General features: G+C 44.8%; 1 protein-coding gene across 1 annotated transcript in view; it reads left to right on the top strand.

Moving 5' to 3' along the window:
- The window catches only part of LOC126281686 (furin-like protease 1), a 1379773-nt gene that overhangs the window by 1281902 nt on the left and 79663 nt on the right, over positions 1–18208 (top strand). The window contains exons 8-9 of the mRNA XM_049980852.1: positions 4539–4746; positions 14851–14968. Of these exons, the coding sequence (XP_049836809.1) occupies positions 4539–4746; positions 14851–14968 (326 nt within the window). The remainder of the gene's footprint in view (positions 1–4538; positions 4747–14850; positions 14969–18208) is intronic.

Here is an 18208-nt window from a genome sequence, read left to right on the forward strand (position 1 = left end):
CGTGACTTAGTACGCTGACAAACCACAGGCGGAACTTCTACGGTCCGTCACAGTACAAAGTCATGTTTGCTGCCAAAGGGGTGGTCGAGTGACAGGCGCCTATAAATTCGTCGTTGGATGCCTTTCCGGACAGGAGTTCCTATAGTCGATTTGAACCTCATGAAATCCTCTACAAACCCTCTAACTTCGTCGCAACATTTCTGAACACTCTTTGTAACAATCTACTGTATCTTATTAGAAAGAACAAAAACGGTTCTTTTCCTTTATTAGTATAAGTTATTAAGTACAGTGTGCTTTAATTTTTACGTTTTATTAATTGTATTCAATTTAAAAGGACAAAGACGTCATAGTGAGGCACAGAGCGAAGTAATTGATGTCACTCATCCGCGAATGTTGTACCGATTACCATGCCGCAGACTTTTTGGTCTTTTGTAAAAGTGGTAAAAAAACTACTTGGACGTGAGAAATAACAATAATGGAAACAAATAGTTTCCTTCTGCACAGTAAAGTGGTTAGCAGCTGACATGACCATCATTTCCAAAAATAGAAAAGCAATGAGAACTTAATGTGTTGTTGTGGTCTTTAGGCTGAAGATAGGTTCGGTGCAGCTCTCTAGGTTAGTCCGTCCTGTGAAAGGCTCTTCATCCCTGCAAGCCTCTTCATCCCTGCCCGACTGTTGCAGTCTACATTTCAGTGAACCTGCTTAATAAGCACACACACAAAAAAAGGTTTGCATCACCCCAGTTCCCATATCTTCTGAAGATAGACATTGACTGCGGATATTTTATCACAGGCAGGGTCCCTTTGACCGTTAAGAGATGTCACTAAACCCGCCCAAAGATGTAGACTAAACATCCATGCATGAGCAGCGGCTGTTGGACGGAGGGGTCCGACAGCCTATCAGTTCCAGTCATTCCACCAGGAAGGAGGTACACAGCTCATGTTGCCTTTAGTTCAACATTGCCAAGACAGTCAATGCCACGGTTTGATCTCGTCCTCATTGTTACTTTGTGCCGGGAAGGGCTCTCAACAAGGGAAGTGTCCAGGCGTCTCGGAGTGAACCAAAGCGACGTTGTTAGGACGTGGAGGAGATACAGACAGACAGGAACTGTCGATGACATGCCTCGCTCAGGTAACCCAAGGGTGCAGTGGATGACCGCTGCCTACGGATTATGGCTCGGAGGAACCCTGACAGCAACGCCACTACGTTGAATGATGCTTTTCGTGCAGCCACAGGACGTCGTGTTACGACTCAAACTGTGCGCAATAGGCTGGATGATGCGTAACTTGCCTCCTGACGTCCATGGCGAGGTTCATCGTTGCAGCCACGACACCATTCAGCGCGGTACAGATGGACCCAACAACATGCCAAATGGGCCGCTCAGGACGCATCACTTTCTCTTCACCGATGAGTGTCGCATATGCCTTCAGCCAGACAATCGTGGGACTCGTGCTTGGAGGCCACCCGGCCAGGCTGAACGCCTTACACACACTGTCCAGCGAGTGCAGCAAGGTGGAGGTTCCTGCTGTTTTGTGGTGGCATTATGTGAGGCCGACAGTGGTAATGGAAGGCGCCATAACGGCTGTATGATACGTGAATGCCATTCTCTGACCAATAGTGCAACGATATGGGCGGCGTATTGATGAGACATTCATCTTTATGGACGACAATTCACGCCTCCATCGGTCACATTTTGTGAATGACTCCCTTCAGGATAACGACATCGCTCGACTAGAGTGGCCAGCATGTTCTCCAGACATGAACCCTATTGAACATGCCTGGGATAGATTGAAAAGGGCTGTTTGTGGATGATGTGACCCACCAACTACTCAGAGATCTGCGCCGAATCGCCGTTGAGGAGTGGGACAGTCTGGACCAAAAAGGACTTGATGAACTTGTGGATTGTATGCCACGACGAATACGCTCATGCATCAGTACGAGAGGATGTGCTACTGGGTATTCGTGGTACCGGTGTGAACAGCAATCTGGACCACCACCTCTGACGGTTTCGCTGTATGTAGGTACAACATGCAATATGTGGTTTTCATGAACAATAAAAAGTTCGGAAATGATGTTTATGTCGATCTCTCTTCCAATTTTCTGTACTGGTTCCGGAACTCTCATAACCGAGGTGATTCAAGACTTTTTATTATGTGCGTAATAAAGCCTTCATCTGCACCTACACTTTTACCTGGTACAGTGATCTCCATTAGCAAAGTGAAGGCTTATGGTATATCCTGTACCACGATTCCTTATTGTTGTGAAGTTGTGCCACGAAATTTCATTCCTCTCCAGTTCTCGTTAGCTATTCCCTCTGTGCGTCTAATCTTCAGGATAGCTTTGTAGCACCGCATTTCAAAATCTTCTATTCTTTTCTTCTCTGAACTGAACGTTTCACTGCAGACAGATTGTGTGGCGGCGGGTAAAATTTATTATGTTTGTTATTTAATTTTTGAACATTGTTAATGTTTGATAGTCCTTTGCTATTTTTGGAAGCCACAGTCTTTCACAAGGGCTTGAAACCTGTTTGTGCGAACAACCACAAAGCGATGGGGAACGTGGTGTTAAATAATCTTCGGTCTACGTGTCTACAATCTAATGTTCTAACTCTTTAAACATTATTCAGAGGAAACCACGATAGTAAATGGAAGTAAACTGTCGTTGAACGCATCGGTATATTCGAGTAAGAATTCGGACGTACATGTAAGTATGAAAATAATTAAGGCTTGTCCTCGAAATAGCTGAGGCACTATTTTTACTCTTTGCTCCTAATTATGTAAAGTTAATTGCTTCTCCCGAAAGTATGAGAATAATCTCCGACACTTGCACGCGGTTTTGTGTTATATAGAGGGCAGCCCGCAAAACATAACGCCGAGAACGAAACACAGGCTTTCCAGACAAACTATTATGCCAATTAAGTTCACTTACTGACAATGTCACAAGATATAAACGATACGTCATTCGGCCAAAGCACAATATTGTCAGTCATCTTTAACCCCATTAATGCTTAAGCGACCATTGCCACCGATGAAATCGTGGCATGTTCTGTAGCGGAGCGCAGCACGTTTCCGTATGACTGAAAACGACTGAATAACGTCACACGTACATGCATGTCGTTCCTCATATATGCTCAGTGGGGACGGCGGAGAAAACACTTGTTCCAAAACTGCTTCTAGATTAGGCAGCAGCGCCCATCAAGCACCATTTATGACTGCAAAATTATTTATGTCGTTGTTAGTTGAAGACCTACACCGATCCCAATTTTCCTCTACGTAAATCTGTGTATATCATACGCAATTCTCGACTAGACAACTTTTGAAGATTGAGTTCTAGAATTTTTCAATTGAAAACTAAGGTAGATGGTGGTCCCTGAACTGTCTTTGTTTCAATTTTTTGTACCGCTGTAAAATTAAGTTATTTTTTGAAACTTGATACAGCTTGATTATTACCTATAATAAACATCGTGCTGTCATTGTGACTCGTAGCTTAACAATAAAGGTTGTAAGTAGTCTCACATAATTTAAGTACAAAAACTGTTTTTCTCTCAATAATTCAAAAAGTAGACGAGATAGCATCATGAAAGCTTCTACCATACGTTTTTATGGTACACTGAACCTAATTCCAGTCGAGGAGCTTTCTAACTTTAATGTAACATGTCTGTCAAAGTTTTACAAAACGTGGAAATTTGAAGCAACTAACTAATCATGTTGTGATTCGCAATTTTTAGAATTCTCGATTGTCCGTCCAGGTCACGTCGTAATTACTCCACGATATTTCGGCAAAGTGACTTGTTGCCGTCTTTAGGTGGTCGCTGATGACTGCTTCTCCGCTCCTGTCGGCGTTCTCTATACGTCGACCATTACCCCTGCCACCTCTAGGAGCAATAGTCATCAGGGACCACTTGAAGAAGATAGCAACAAGTCTGTTTGGGAAATATCGTAGAGTAATTATGTGACCTGGCCGTACAGCGGAGAATTCTAAAAGTCATAAATACAGCAGGAAAACATCCGATCGAGATTCACAACAGTTCATCTTTTCGTAGTCTTACATAATCTGACCAATTCTTCAAACAGTGTTTAGACATTTAATTTTACGTAAGTATATTGTGCAATTTTACGTAAGTATATTGTTAGCAGCTCACGTCCCTAGTTTGACCACTAACTCTTATTTTTCTGACCACATTACAAAACTCTACTTTCAGTGCCTCATTTCTAATCCGACTCACGATTTCATTGGCCTACATTCCATTGCATTTGTTTCACTTTCGCTGATGACCATCTCTTCTTTCTTTCGGGATGATATTCGTTCCGCACCTTTCCTCCAAAGTCCTTCATATCTCTGAGAAAAGGACAGTGTCATCCATAAACCTTAAATTCTCGATTTCTTCTTCCTGAAATGTTCCTGTGTTTCCTTCACTGTTTGTTCAGCGTACAGAGTGAATAACACTGATTCTCTCCTTTTGTCTCCATGCCCTCCGGTTAACTGTACGTTAGTTGGGACGCTGAGACTGTTGACGGCTGCGCTCTGTGTGTGGCAGGTGGTGACCACGGACCTGCACCACCAATGCACGAGCTCGCACACGGGCACGTCGGCGTCGGCGCCGCTGGCGGCCGGCATCTGCGCGCTGGCGCTCGAGGCGAACCGCGACCTGACGTGGCGCGACATGCAGCACATTGTGGTACGCACCGCGCGCCCCAGCAACCTGCACACCCCGGACTGGAGGCTCAACGGCGTCGGCCGCAACGGTGAGCGCCCGCCTGCTGCCTGCTGCCTGCTGGCGCATCGCTTACTCTGCCTCAGGTCCAGACACACATGGCGCAACCGAGAGAGAGAGTCAATTTAAAGTAGCTGCGTTCGAGTAGACCATCAAGGGAACGGCGGGGGATGCCAGCATCCAGTTGTTGTGTTGGCAGAAGAGCCAACACCGTGTTACTAGAGGAGGCTGAAATGCACGCGTTTTAGCTCACGCAGGCTGGCGTGAGGAGGGAATAACTATACTGATGTGAGGTCTGGAACATGACAAGGAATTAGTGTCCAGAAAGCGGACGTAAGTAGTTTGATACTTAACTTTAATCCATTAATGATGAACGTCGCTCTTGACGGTGCGTGATTCACAATATTATCTGTTTAGGAGACATAGAAACTAAATATGGCGCCTTGTTAGGTCGTAGCAAATGACGCAGCTGAATACCATGCTAAACTGTCGTCTCTGCAAATGAGAACGTATGTAGACAGTGAACCATTTCTAGGGAAGTCGGCTGTACGACTGGGGCGAGTGCTAAGGATTCTCTCTGGACTTGACCTGCCTTGTGGCGGCGCTCGGTCTGCAATCACTGACAGTGGCGACACGCGGGTCCGACGTATACTAACGAACCACGGCCGATTTAAAGGCTACCACCTAGCAAGTGTGGTGTCTGGCGGTGACACCACACCAGGGATGAGAATTATGACGTTGACATTTGGGCTTGGGCCTGCAGGAGTGTGTGCTGACATCGGAACTTAACCCATTCCCTCCGGGTTCACTCGGTTACAGTACTGGATTTTATACTGTTATGTCTTCTTAGTCTTCATTTTAAAAGTTTCTTTATTATTGTGGCACACAGCAAATGTTGGATGTTTTTCCAGTGTGCGTTTTTCTACAAACGGGGCCAGACATCTAAAAGAGAAAACCGATTTGCGTTCTGAAACTTTTAGCCAAAGAAAAAGCCTACACTCCTCAAAAATGAGAAAATAACCTGATGAAACCACTTACATTGAAAACGTTTTAATAGCTCTTGTGACGGAGAAAATGTGGCAACGGCCTTGCCGCAGTGAATACACCGATTCCCGTGAGATCACCGAAGTTAAGCGCTGTTGGGCGTGGCCGGCACTTGGATGGGTGACCATCCAGACGCCATGGGCTGTTGCTATTTCTTCGGGGTGCACTCAGCCTTGTGGTGCCAATTGAGGAGCTACTCGACCGAATAGTCGTCGGTCAAAAATACCACCATAACGACCGGGATAGGGGTGTGCTGACCCCACACCCCTCTTATCCGCATCCTTCTCTGCGGATGACACGGCGGTCGGATGGTCCCGGTAGGCCACTCGTGGTCTCGGAGTGAAGGAGAAAATATAATTAGTTTGACGCTATATCGTGGCTAGAAAGGAATAAGAAACCACCGTGCTGAAGGACAGAGGCTGTATGTGTTGCTTTCTAAATATTCTTTCATGCGTACCAACGTATATTTTTTCATTAGTGAATAAATGTTGATATTTTAATATGTTTCGGAGACACCTTCCCCATTATTTCATTTCTGAGTAATTTATCTTACAAACGTTGTTGAGAATACATGTTATGAAGTTAGCATTGGATATTAATAAACACAGCTTGGTTATAATTGAAAGAAAACTTTCGCAATTTGTGCTATTATAAACGGAAAACTATTTACCGTATGCATACCCAACTTTACGCGAATGATCTTCAGATTGTGCGCTGCAGGATTTGCATTTTTAGCATGAGGCGACCTAGGGTTGAAATAGAAGCATCAGTGTGCGGTACAGCTGCAAATTGTGGTTCAAATGGCTCTGAGCACTATGGGGCTTAACTGCTGAGGTCACCAGTCCCCTACAACGTAGAACTACTTAAACCTAACTAACCTAAGGACATCACAAACATCCATGCCCGAGGCAGGTTTCGAACCTGCGACCGTAGCAAACGCGCGCTTCCAGACTGTAGCGCCTAGAGCCACTCTGCCATACCGGCCGTCGTACAGCTGCAGATAGTCAACATGGGTATGGGTAACGTGAGACAAGCTTTATTCTATGGCTTTTATATCAAAATAACTAACAATTCTGATGCTCTTCGCCAGCGTCAGTGCACTAAAGGAATATGGCGCGATCCTTTTTACGCACAGGGGTTGAAGAACATCATTTGGAAGTTCGAATTAACGGACGATTCGGGAATTGCTCATGGGAGAGGCCGATGGACATTTTCGCCACAAATTTCTGAACAAGTTAACTATTGTCATGGCTGTGAAAGATAGACGCAATGTGCCGTCTTCAAACAGTTCACGAGCTGTGTCACAACAAGTGAACGTTCCATGGTCCACCGTTCTAAAAGTGCTGTGAACAATTGTGAAACTGTTATCGTAAATACTTCAAGGCTAATGTCTATGCAGATGGTCGTCACCTTAAGCAACGTTGTAACCTGGGACGTAAACGAGGAACGCAATTAACAAATGTTATTTCTCATGTGGTAATTGACGTGTGTTTTTTCATTTGTTTATTGTTTATTTCTGTTCCACGTGTCCTTACTAATTTTCCACAAATTCGCTTTTTTCATGGGGACCCTCTCAAGTTACGAAAGTGTAATTATAACCATCCTGTATATCTTAGCTAGTTTATTACGTCTATTCCTATATTCAGACTTTTTTTTTCACGGGTGGTAAAATTGTACTTTCACACATCGATTTTCGGCTAAGCGAAATGTTTACCTTGCGTATAGTGTGAACTCACCACCAACTGACGGTGATACCACTTTCCGTTCCGTTGATGTTCACTGCGAATTGGCCTTTACTCTGTACTATGCACCTGTGTGTGTGTGTGTGTGTGTGTGTGTGTGTGTGTGTGTGTCGGTGTGGGTGTGGGGGGGAGTGTTTATTTTTCTTATTATTGTCATTAATTTAGCATGCTGCAACTCATTATAATGGTAAGTGCTTGTATGTTAATTTAAAGTATTACCTATTTACATAATGTGAAGGGCAACCAAACAGTTTAGAATCACAGATTACAAATAGTTTATATTAAACTGAGTGAAAGTCCAAATCCGTAATAGCTATTTATTGTGTTTATCCCTGTATGACAATCGGTTTCATGCTCTGGATGTATATCTGTTCGTTGTATAAAATTAATACTTCGTGTGCCACGACTTCCAAGGCGCGAATGCGAAAAAGACGTGGCACTCCTTCGTAAAACCAATGATGACACAGCAGATGGGCATTCGATCCGAACTGTGCATGATCAGTAAAATATCAGTAAAACGTTGCCATACACCCACTAGCGCTATAACATGCTGCTCTATTTGACGTCAATATAAGTATGTTGACGACTCCCAATGTTTATGTGTCTTTTAATTCTTTGTTTCTCCCGCGGGTTTCGACGATGGTTTCATCCTGTCAGACGCAGATTGTCATGTGGTGCTCGGGCTCGTCTTTTGAAAGTCTTTTGGAGATGTTTTAATGATCATACTGAATTTGCATCGGATACCCATCTGCCCTTTCATCCATGGTTTTACCGAGGCGTAATTTTCTTTTTCATGCGTACTTACCTTGCAAGTCGTGGCACATGAAGTATTCGTTTTATATGTCCTCAAGATATACATATATGAAAGCGGTTGTCATACAGGGATGAACAAACTAAACAGCTATTGCGGATTCGAAGTTCCACTCAGTTTAATATAGACTATTTACCATCTCTGATTTTAAACTAATTGATTGTCCTTCACATTTGGTGTAAGTCCCTTAGCTGTGGTTACCCGACGTATAAGGTTATTTGTATTATCTGTTTACAGTGACGAAGATGACACAACTCATGCGGTTATATCAAGTGCCTTATTTTACAAATAGAAATATAGTGTGCCACAACATAATAATTTTCTTAAAAGTTGCGTGTACAGGGTGATCCCTTGAAAATGTTACAGATTTTCCGGGATGATTTGAAAGGGTAAATATGTCAGTCTGGGGTAATGGAACGTGCTTTGGAAACGATCGAGTCAAAAGCTTTAAGGAAAAAAATACTTTCTGCCTGTAACAGTGGAATACATGTGCCAGTACTGTTTGCTGTTGAGATTTAAGTTAGGAGAACTCCCGACACTTCAGATTTGGATTGTAACTCACCTAATCAAATGCAGATGGCGTACTGTGCGCTGCCAAGAGCAATCCTGGTATAAGATCTCTTTACTGTCACAGAGTACAGTCTTTGTTTACAATCTGAAGTACTAGCTTCGACCAGCCGTAAGCGAATACAGTTATACCCGGTGGAAACTTGCAGTGAAGATTTTCGTGTATCGGAAAGCAAAGGAAGAGCAGAATTTGTACAGAATAGAATATCCGCATAAAAGATAGGCTCACCCCATATTTTCAAGACTTTTCTAACGATTAAGTGTAACGGGGTTCAAAAATGGCTTTGAGCACTATGGGACTTAACTTCTGAAGTCATCAGTCCCCTAGAACTTGGAACTACGTAAACCTAACTAACAACATCACACACATCCATTACCCGAGGCAGGATTTGAACCTGCGACGGTAGAGGTCGCGCGGTTCGTGACTGTAGCGCCTAGAACCACTCGGCCACATCGGCCGGCTGTAACGGGGTAATTGGTGTCACGGTAAGACGGCCGAGGTGCTCGACGGACTGCACGGACTCCCGCCTTAGAAGGTGCTGTGCTTGTTCGATTGGATGAGGCGCCTGCAATCGACACCCGTTCCGTTACAGTTTCAATGAATGTTTCGCTGTGTTGCGAGTGTTACGAGAAATGCAGGCTTCGGGCTCGGCGACACTTGTAACTGCAAGGTGTCGACAGATGGGGAAAATGGGCAACAACTCATAATTTCACGTAAGCTGTAATATGTGTTAATGATGTCACGTTGGCACCAGATTTCTCCACAATTCTGCCCGCCTTTACCGTGGAAGTGGATGTGTCGCCCTACGGGAAAGTCGTCGCTCCGCCTGTTACCAACATATTATCCATTCATTTGATGTTATACTTTTAGGTCATAACCGCAACACCCGACGTTTAAAATACACGGTTTTCTTATGAGGAGGAAAACTTTTCAGACACAACAACCGACAAGAAACGGCCTCAGGAAGTGACATAATGAGTGTTGATGAAATCACCCCTTTCCCTGGGGCGTTGACTCCCACAAATTTCGCGGTGTAAAACGGCAGTTAACAGTTCGATGAACAGCAAGACGACAATAGTTCACACTGCTGACACTCCCCAGACGATTCAGCGGTATTGTGGGTCTGCATCCCCACTGAAGAAGATCGCACCTGTTTAGAGTGCAGCGCAACAGCAATTTTTGCTCTCGTGTACCGGTTGTTACCATTAGGAACCGTTCTAAACCATTCGACGATATCTGAACGTGATCCGAAGCAACAGAGGCTATTTACACTTTTCCAACCCTCCTGCTGCATGACCTCACGTGGTTTGATCGCTGCTCTGACGCGAAAGGAACCCTTTTGGTTTGCCTATCTACAGGCGCTAGAGCAGCCGCCACGCTGATTTGATGTCGCAATTTATGAAGCCACATTTATAGCGTGTGCAACAAAGTTACATGGGTGGCGGCACCGAGAGTGCTGCTGAAGTGGGGGTCTCAAAGCGACCATTTGCTGCTTTCAGAAATGTTCAAAGGTGTGTGAAATTTTATGGGACTTACCTGCTAAGGTCATCAGTCCCTAAGCTTACACACTACTTAACCTAATTTACCCTAAGGACAAACACACACGCCCATGCCCGTGGGAGGACTCGAACCTCAGCCGAGACCAGCCGCACTTGCTGGTTTCTTCACCCACATTTTAATGTTGCACTCCGGAGTGACCTCGTCGCGAAACAAGGTGGTTGGAAGAGCATAAGTACTCTGTACTGCCTCAGATCGTCTTAAAGTATCGTCGAATGGTTTTCAACGGACCCTAGAGGTTATAACCAATACACGAGAGCAAAAATTGCGGCCGAACTACACATGACACGGGTGCAAACACGTTCAGTGGGGATGCAGGCCCACTGTACCCTTCGAGAGGGCTGAATCTTCTGGGGAGGGGGGAGGGGGGGAGGGGGAGGGGAGGAGGAAAAGCAATGTCAAATGGTGTCAAGAACGCCATTCTGTTCTTCATTGTGCTGTGAACTGTCCTTTTCGTCCGCGAAATCTGTTGGAATCAACGCCTCAGGGAAAGGAGTTGTTTCATCTAGGCCCTTTACATGCCATCCCCTGAGGCCTATCGTCGATTCTGAGCGGCGTTTTGTCTGAAATGTTTTCCTCGGCCACTCATGAGAAAACGGTGTGATATCAACGCTGAGTGTCGTGGTTCTGGCTTCCCTCGCAGAAGCATCGAATGAGTGGGTGAAATGTGTGTAAGATGGGGCTGTGAAGAACTTCTCCTACAAGCGATACGCCGGTAGCTTTCGACAGTGTGTTGGCGAAGTTTTGCGCTAGTGTGATACCGTTAACGCCCCTTAGAGCTCACATTAACTTCTGAGTACTGGCTTTTTTTTCGAATATGACGTCGCACGGTTGAAGCTTTTGCACTGTTACAGAGGAAGGTTTTAGGCACCTTCGAGACAAATTTCGGACTTCCGCTTCGTAATGGGTGGCAACTACCGGGTTTCGAAAGAGTGGTCTTGTAACTACACTCATGCTCATAAATTAACAATAACTGCAGAATGTGTTGCAACACAACGTGGCACTACACAAAACTGGAGCTAATAGCATAGGCACATAAGCAACACACACGACACAGTTCTGTAAGTCTACGGTATTGGTGATAAGTTCAGAAAACCATCCCAAAACACATGTGTTACAAAACGCCACTGTTTCCTGCGCATGTACCCCGATATCAATATGGGATATGATCACCATGCACTCTTAGAAGTAGATACCTTAGGGGTTGCGAAGCAACTCAAATCGCTTGATACGGGCAAGTCTTCAGGTCCAGATTGTATACCGATTAGGTTCCTTTCAGATTACGCTGATACTATAGCTCCCTACTTAGCACTCATATACAACCGCTCGCTCACCGATAGATCTGTACCTACAGATTGGAAAATTGCGCAGGTCGCACCAGTGTTCAAAAAGGGTAGTAGGAGTAATCCATTTAACTACAGACCTATATCATTGACGTCGGTTTGCAGTAGGGTTTTGGAGCATATACTGTATTCAAACATTATGAATCACCTCGAAGGGAACGATCTATTGACACGTAATCAGCATGGCTTCAGAAAACATCGCTCTTGTGCAACGCAGCTAGCTCTTTATTCGCACGAAGTAATGGCCGCTATCGACAGGGGATCTCAAGTTGATTCCGTATTTCTAGATTTCCGGAAAGCTTTTGACACCGTTCCTCACAAGCGACTTCTAATCAAGCTGCGGAGCTATGGGGTATCGTCTCAATTGTGCGACTGGATTCGTGATTTCCTGTCAGGAAGGTCGCAGTTCGTAGTAATAGACGGCAAATCATCGAGTAAAACTGAAGTGATATCAGGTGTTCCCCAGGGAAGCGTCCTGGGACCTCTACTGTTCCTGATCTATATAAATGACCTGGGTGACAATCTGAGCAGTTCTCTTAGGTTGTTCGCAGGTGATGCTGTAATTTACCGTCTAGTAAGGTCATCCGAAGACCAGTATCAGCTGCAAAGCGATTTAGAAAAGATTGCTGTATGGTGTGTCAGGTGGCAGTTGACGCTAAATAACGAAAAGTGTGAGATGATCCACATGAGTTCCAAACGAAATCCGTTGGAATTCGATTACTCGATAAATAGTACAATTCTCAAGGCTGTCAATTCAACTAAGTACCTGGGTGTTAAAATTACAAACAACTTCAGTTGGAAGGACCACATAGATAATATTGTCGGGAAGGCGAGCCAAAGGTTGCGTTTCATTGGCAGGACACTTAGAAGATGCAACAAGTCCACTAAAGAGACAGCTTACACTACACTCGTTCGTCCTCTGTTAGAATATTGCTGCGCGGTGTGGGATCCTTACCAGGTGGGATTGACGGAGGACATCGAGAGGGTGCAAAGAAGGGCAGCTCGTTTTGTATTATCGCGTTATAGGGGAGAGAGTGTGGCAGATATGATACACGAGTTGGGATGGAAGTCATTACAGCATAGACGTTTTTCGTCGCGGCGAGACCTTTTTACGAAATTTCAGTCACCAACTTTCTCTTCCGAATGCGAAAATATTTTGTTGAGCCCAACCTACATAGGTAGGAATGATCATCAAAATAAAATAAGAGAAATCAGAGCTCGAACAGAAAGGTTTAGGTGTTCGTTTTTCCCGCTCGCTGTTCGGGAGTGGAATAGTAGAGAGATAGTATGATTGTGGTTCGATGAACCCTCTGCCAAGCACTTAAATGTGAATTGCAGAGTAGTCATGTAGATGTAGATGTAGATGTAGATGTCCACTGGCCGCTCAACGGGTTGGCATACTCTGGATCAGGTGCTCGAGCAGCTGCTGGGTTATAGCCTCCCATTCTTGCACCAGTACCTGTTGGAGCTCCTGAAGTGTCGTGGGGGTTTGAAGGCTTCTAGCAATACGTCGACCGAGAACATGCCAGACGTGCTCGATGGGGTTTAGGTCTGGAGAACAGGCAGGCCACTCCATTCGCCTGGTATCTTCTGTTTCAAGGTACTTGTCCACGATAGCAGCTCGTTTGGGCCGTGCGTTATCATTCATCACGGGGAAGGTGGGACCCACTGTACCCCTGAAAAGGCGGACATACTGGTGCAAAATGACGTCCCGATACATTTGTCCTGATACAGTTCCTCTGTCAAAGACATGCAGGGGTTTACGTGCACCAAACATAATCCCACCACAGACCATCAAACCACGACCTCCGTACAGGTCCCTTTCAAGGACCTTAAGGAGTTGATACCTGGTTCCTGGTTCACTCCAGATGAAAACCGGCGAGAATCACTGTTCAGACTATACCTGGACTCGTCCGTGAACATAACCTGGGACCACTGATCCAAAGACCATGTATTGTGTTCTTCACACCAGGCTTTACGGGCTCTCCTGTGACCAGGGGTGAGTGGAATGCACGTTGCAAGTAACCCATGTATTTTCAGTCGTCTGTAGACTGTGTGTCTGGAGACAACAGTTCCAGTGGCTGCGGTAATGTCCCGAGGAAGGGTTCCTGCAGTATTCCGAAGCCGTCTGTGGGCACTGATGATGAGATATCGGTCTTGTGGTGTTGCACACTGTGGACGTCCCGTACTGTAGCGCCTGGACACGTTTCCTGTCTGCTGGAATCGTTGCCATAATCTTTAGATCACACTTTGTGGCACACGGAGGGCCCGTGCTACGACCTGCTGTGTTTGACCAGCCTCCAGTCGCTCTAGTATTCTACCCCTCATAACTCATCAATATGTGTTCTTTGGGCCATTTTCAACACACAGTCACCATTAGCACGTCTGGAAACGTCTGCACACTAACTCGCTGCACAATACTCTGACATGCACCAACACACCACTTCATTTGTGGACTGCTGCCAGCGCCACCGTGAGACGACCGCAGGTCAAAAGCACTGCATGGTCGTACCCCGAGGTGATTTAAATCCACAAACCACCCACCAGATGGTCGTTTCACCGTGTATCAGCATTATTCTTAATTTATGAGCATGTGAGTATGTTACGTAACGTATTTTTTAATATAAGTTCGTGTGTTTTCAAAGCCAGTGTCAGTTTTAAATAATTTTGGATTTTAGGACGCGTCGTCGTAGTGTCGGCCTAATTTCCGAAATATTTTGCTAAAATAAAGAAAAAAGCATACTATTTCCTACAAAGGACGTAAAAAGACATGGAGAGGACATTGTAGTAAACGACAAGGGATGGCATCAGTGGTTTGAAGGACTGCATACGTAGGCGAAGACTCCGCATACAGCAGGTTATTTTTAAAGATTAGTTATAAGTAATAACATCCATTAACGACAAAGTTGAAATGTTTATGTTTTGTGAAAATTCTGTCTCTTTAACTCCTCCTAGTTTGGTCAACTTTTTCACAAGTACTTGCTTTTTGACCACTTTGTATGAAACAACGCCTCCAAGCCTGTGCTTGCCAAATGTTGTGCCGTGACTCCGTCCGTGCTCTGGTTCGCAGTGAGCCACTCGTTCGGCTACGGCCTGATGGACGCCACGGCGATGGTGCGGCTGGCGCGCTCCTGGAAGCCCGTCCCTGAACAGCACCGCTGCGAGGTCTCCGCGCCGCACACCGACAAGTAGGTGGTACCGAGCGGTCTGCTTTCTGCTTCCTGTTGTCTGATGTACATTATCGTAAATTAGGTTGCTTCAGTGTTTCAGTGAAGCTTTCAGCATCATCTATCCACGCAACAGGTCAAACAGCTACCTACTAGAAGGAGAGTCTTTCTTTCAGGACGCTGGACGCATTGTTGTTAAATAATCCGCCTGGAGTTGCGATATCGGGAATAAGTCTCTGAATGCTCGAGTTATGAGGCGTGCCTGGGTCAGTCAGTTGATGCAGTGTTTCTCGCATATGACATAATAAACCAAAAAAAAAAGTGTCTGTCTTCAGCTGCAGAACACATTGAGAAATTTAGATATACGCTGCAGTCACTCACTAACAGCAACAGTGCCAATATTTCCGACAACACGAGTCGTCGTTCTCTGACCTGTATCTCAGTTTCCAACAATGTAAACCGCGGAAGCAAATCAGTTGCATGCTAGTCATTCTATAGCCACGACTTTGTTTTATGAATTCACTTTGTTTCTTTATACCAGTTTTTAACACCTGAAACATTCTTAAAGAACATTTTTCATTATTTATTCTTCCGAAATTTCATTACTTTCCTCTATACTTGGTCTACATTGTTTGGTATTTAATTTAGGGCCTTACCACTTCTTACGGAAAGTTTCAAGCTACCAGTGTGAAAAAGGCAACTACGCTAGTGGCCATTAAAATTTCTACACCACTAAGATGACGTGCTACAGACGCGAAATTTAACCGACAGGAAGACGATGCTGTGATACGCAAATGATTAGGTTTTCAAAGCATTCACACAAGGTTGGCACCGGTGGCGACACCTACAACGTGCTGATATGAGGAAAATTTCCAGCCGATTTCTCATACACAAAAAGCAGTTGACCAGCGTTGCCTGGTAAAACGTTGTTGTGATGCCTCGTGTAAGGAGGAGAAATGCGTACCATCATGTTTCCGACTTCGATAAAGGTCAGATTGTAGTCTATCGCGATTGTGGTTTATCGTATCGCGATATTGCTGCTCGCGTTGGTCGAGATCCAATGACTGTTAGCAGAATATGGAATCGGTGGGTTCAGGAGGGTAATACGGAACGCCATGCTGGATCCCAAAGGCCTCGTATCACTAGCAGTCGAGATAACAGGCATCTTATGCGCATAGCTGTAACGGATCGTGTAGCCGCGTCTAGATCCCTGAGTCTACAAATGGGGACGTTTGCAAGACAACAACCATCTGCACGAACAGTTGAACGACGTTTGCAGCAGCATGGAATATTAGATTGGAGGCCATGGCTGCGGTTACCCTTGACGCTGCATCACAGGCAGGAGCGCCTGCGATGGTGTACCCAACGACGAACCTGGGTGCACGAAAGGCAAAACGTCATTTTTCGGATGAATCTAGGTGGTGTTTACAGCATCATGATGGTCGTAGCCATGTTTGGTGACATCGCGTTGAATACACTTTGGAAGCGTGTATTCGTCATCGCGATACTGGCGTATCACCCGGCGTGATGATATGGGATGCCATTGGTTACACGTCTCGGCCACCTCTTGTTCGCATTGACGGCATTTTGAACAGTGGACGTTACATTTCAGATGTGTTACGACCCGTGGCTCTACCCTTCATTCGATCCTTTCTGGATACAGAAAATGTTCGACTGCTGCCCTAGCCAGCACAATCTCCAGATCTCTCACCAATTGAAAACGTCTGGTCAATGGTGGCCGAGAAACTGGCTCGTCACCACTCTTGATGAACTGTGGTATCGTGTTGAAGCTGCATGGGCAGCTGTACCTGTACACGCCATCCAAGCTCTGTTTGACTCAATTACCAGGCGTATCATGGCTGTTATTACGGCCAGAGGTGGTTGTTCTGGGTACTGATTTCTCAGGATCTACGCACCCAAATTGCGTGAAAATGTATTCACATGTCAGTTCTAGTATAATATATTTGTCTAATGAACACCCGTTTATCATCTGCATTTTTTCTTAGTGTAGCAATTTTAATGGCCAATAGTGTACTTAATATCCGGTTGTAATGGAGGTTGTAGCCCAAAGAGAGCCTGTTTATTTGTCTGGGGAGACGATATGACGAATACAGATAAAGCTGGAAGCAAAGAATCACTATGAAATACTTTCTTTTTCATCTGTATCATTTGTGACTGTAAAGTTTGATGTCCATTATTTACGTATACCCTTGCGTGTCATACCTACAGAACTCTCACGCTTCCTGGTGAACTCCGCAAGTATACAGTCACTTGATATTGTCATCATTATTATTATTTGTGGCTTACTTTCTATGGACATTGCAGTGTGAAATGTAAAAAGAATATCTCGCGATGCTTCGTTCGGAGTATGAATGGCCATGAATGACTGGTAGTTGCATCTACATTGTACTGTTTCAACAGAAACTGGAATAGTAACTATAAAGACTCGCAGTCCGTATTATTTGCCTTTCAGAATAAGGGATGCAGAGGGGTGACGAACAAAGATTACCGTAACACACCTCTTTCCATTGCTTCCCGTCCTCCTTTCAGACTCACAACTCTCCTCAGTGATGCTGCGTTTGCAACAACGGCTCTGAAAGAGGAGTGGAGTTTTTACCTTTCACTGCCTGGGAAATCTATAAGAAATAAAACGACGAACCAACTCTCTTTGAAATCCAAACCAAGTCACCGTACCACAATCCAATTACTTAAAAAAATAGATTAGATAGAGAGAGAGAGAGAGAGAGAGAGAGAGAGAGAGAGAGAGAGAGAGAGAGAGAGAGAGAACTGCAAGACGTATACTTTACTCCTAAATTCATTGCATCATTGCGCTAATGTTACTGGACAAAATAATATTAACACTTGTGAAAACTAAAAATTTTCATACGTAGTCTTTTGGCCTTACTTTTGCTTTATTTGCAGCTTGAGGTATAGAGAATAAGACGTACTCAACTCTAGGTGGACTACGTACTCTCTCGTCCTGTTAAAGTTCTCTGATTGTAGAAGAGTACTTTGACAGGGACGTCCATTACGATGCTTGACCTCCGAAATTCCTTACGGTGGTTCAATTGAATTCAGCGGCCGTACAAGATGTTACACTTCGTCATGTGTGTTTATTACAACGTTCTACACAATTAAGGTGTGAAAGGGAGGGTTATCGTATATAGATCGCTGTCCAGGGGACATAGAAGCATTGGCTGAAGATGGTCGCCCAGTATACTGACACAACGTTGTTTTCATTCTCCATACGCAAGAAAAGTT

Source organism: Schistocerca gregaria, chromosome 7 (assembly GCF_023897955.1).
Source record: "Schistocerca gregaria isolate iqSchGreg1 chromosome 7, iqSchGreg1.2, whole genome shotgun sequence".
NCBI lineage: Eukaryota > Metazoa > Arthropoda > Insecta > Orthoptera > Acrididae > Schistocerca > Schistocerca gregaria.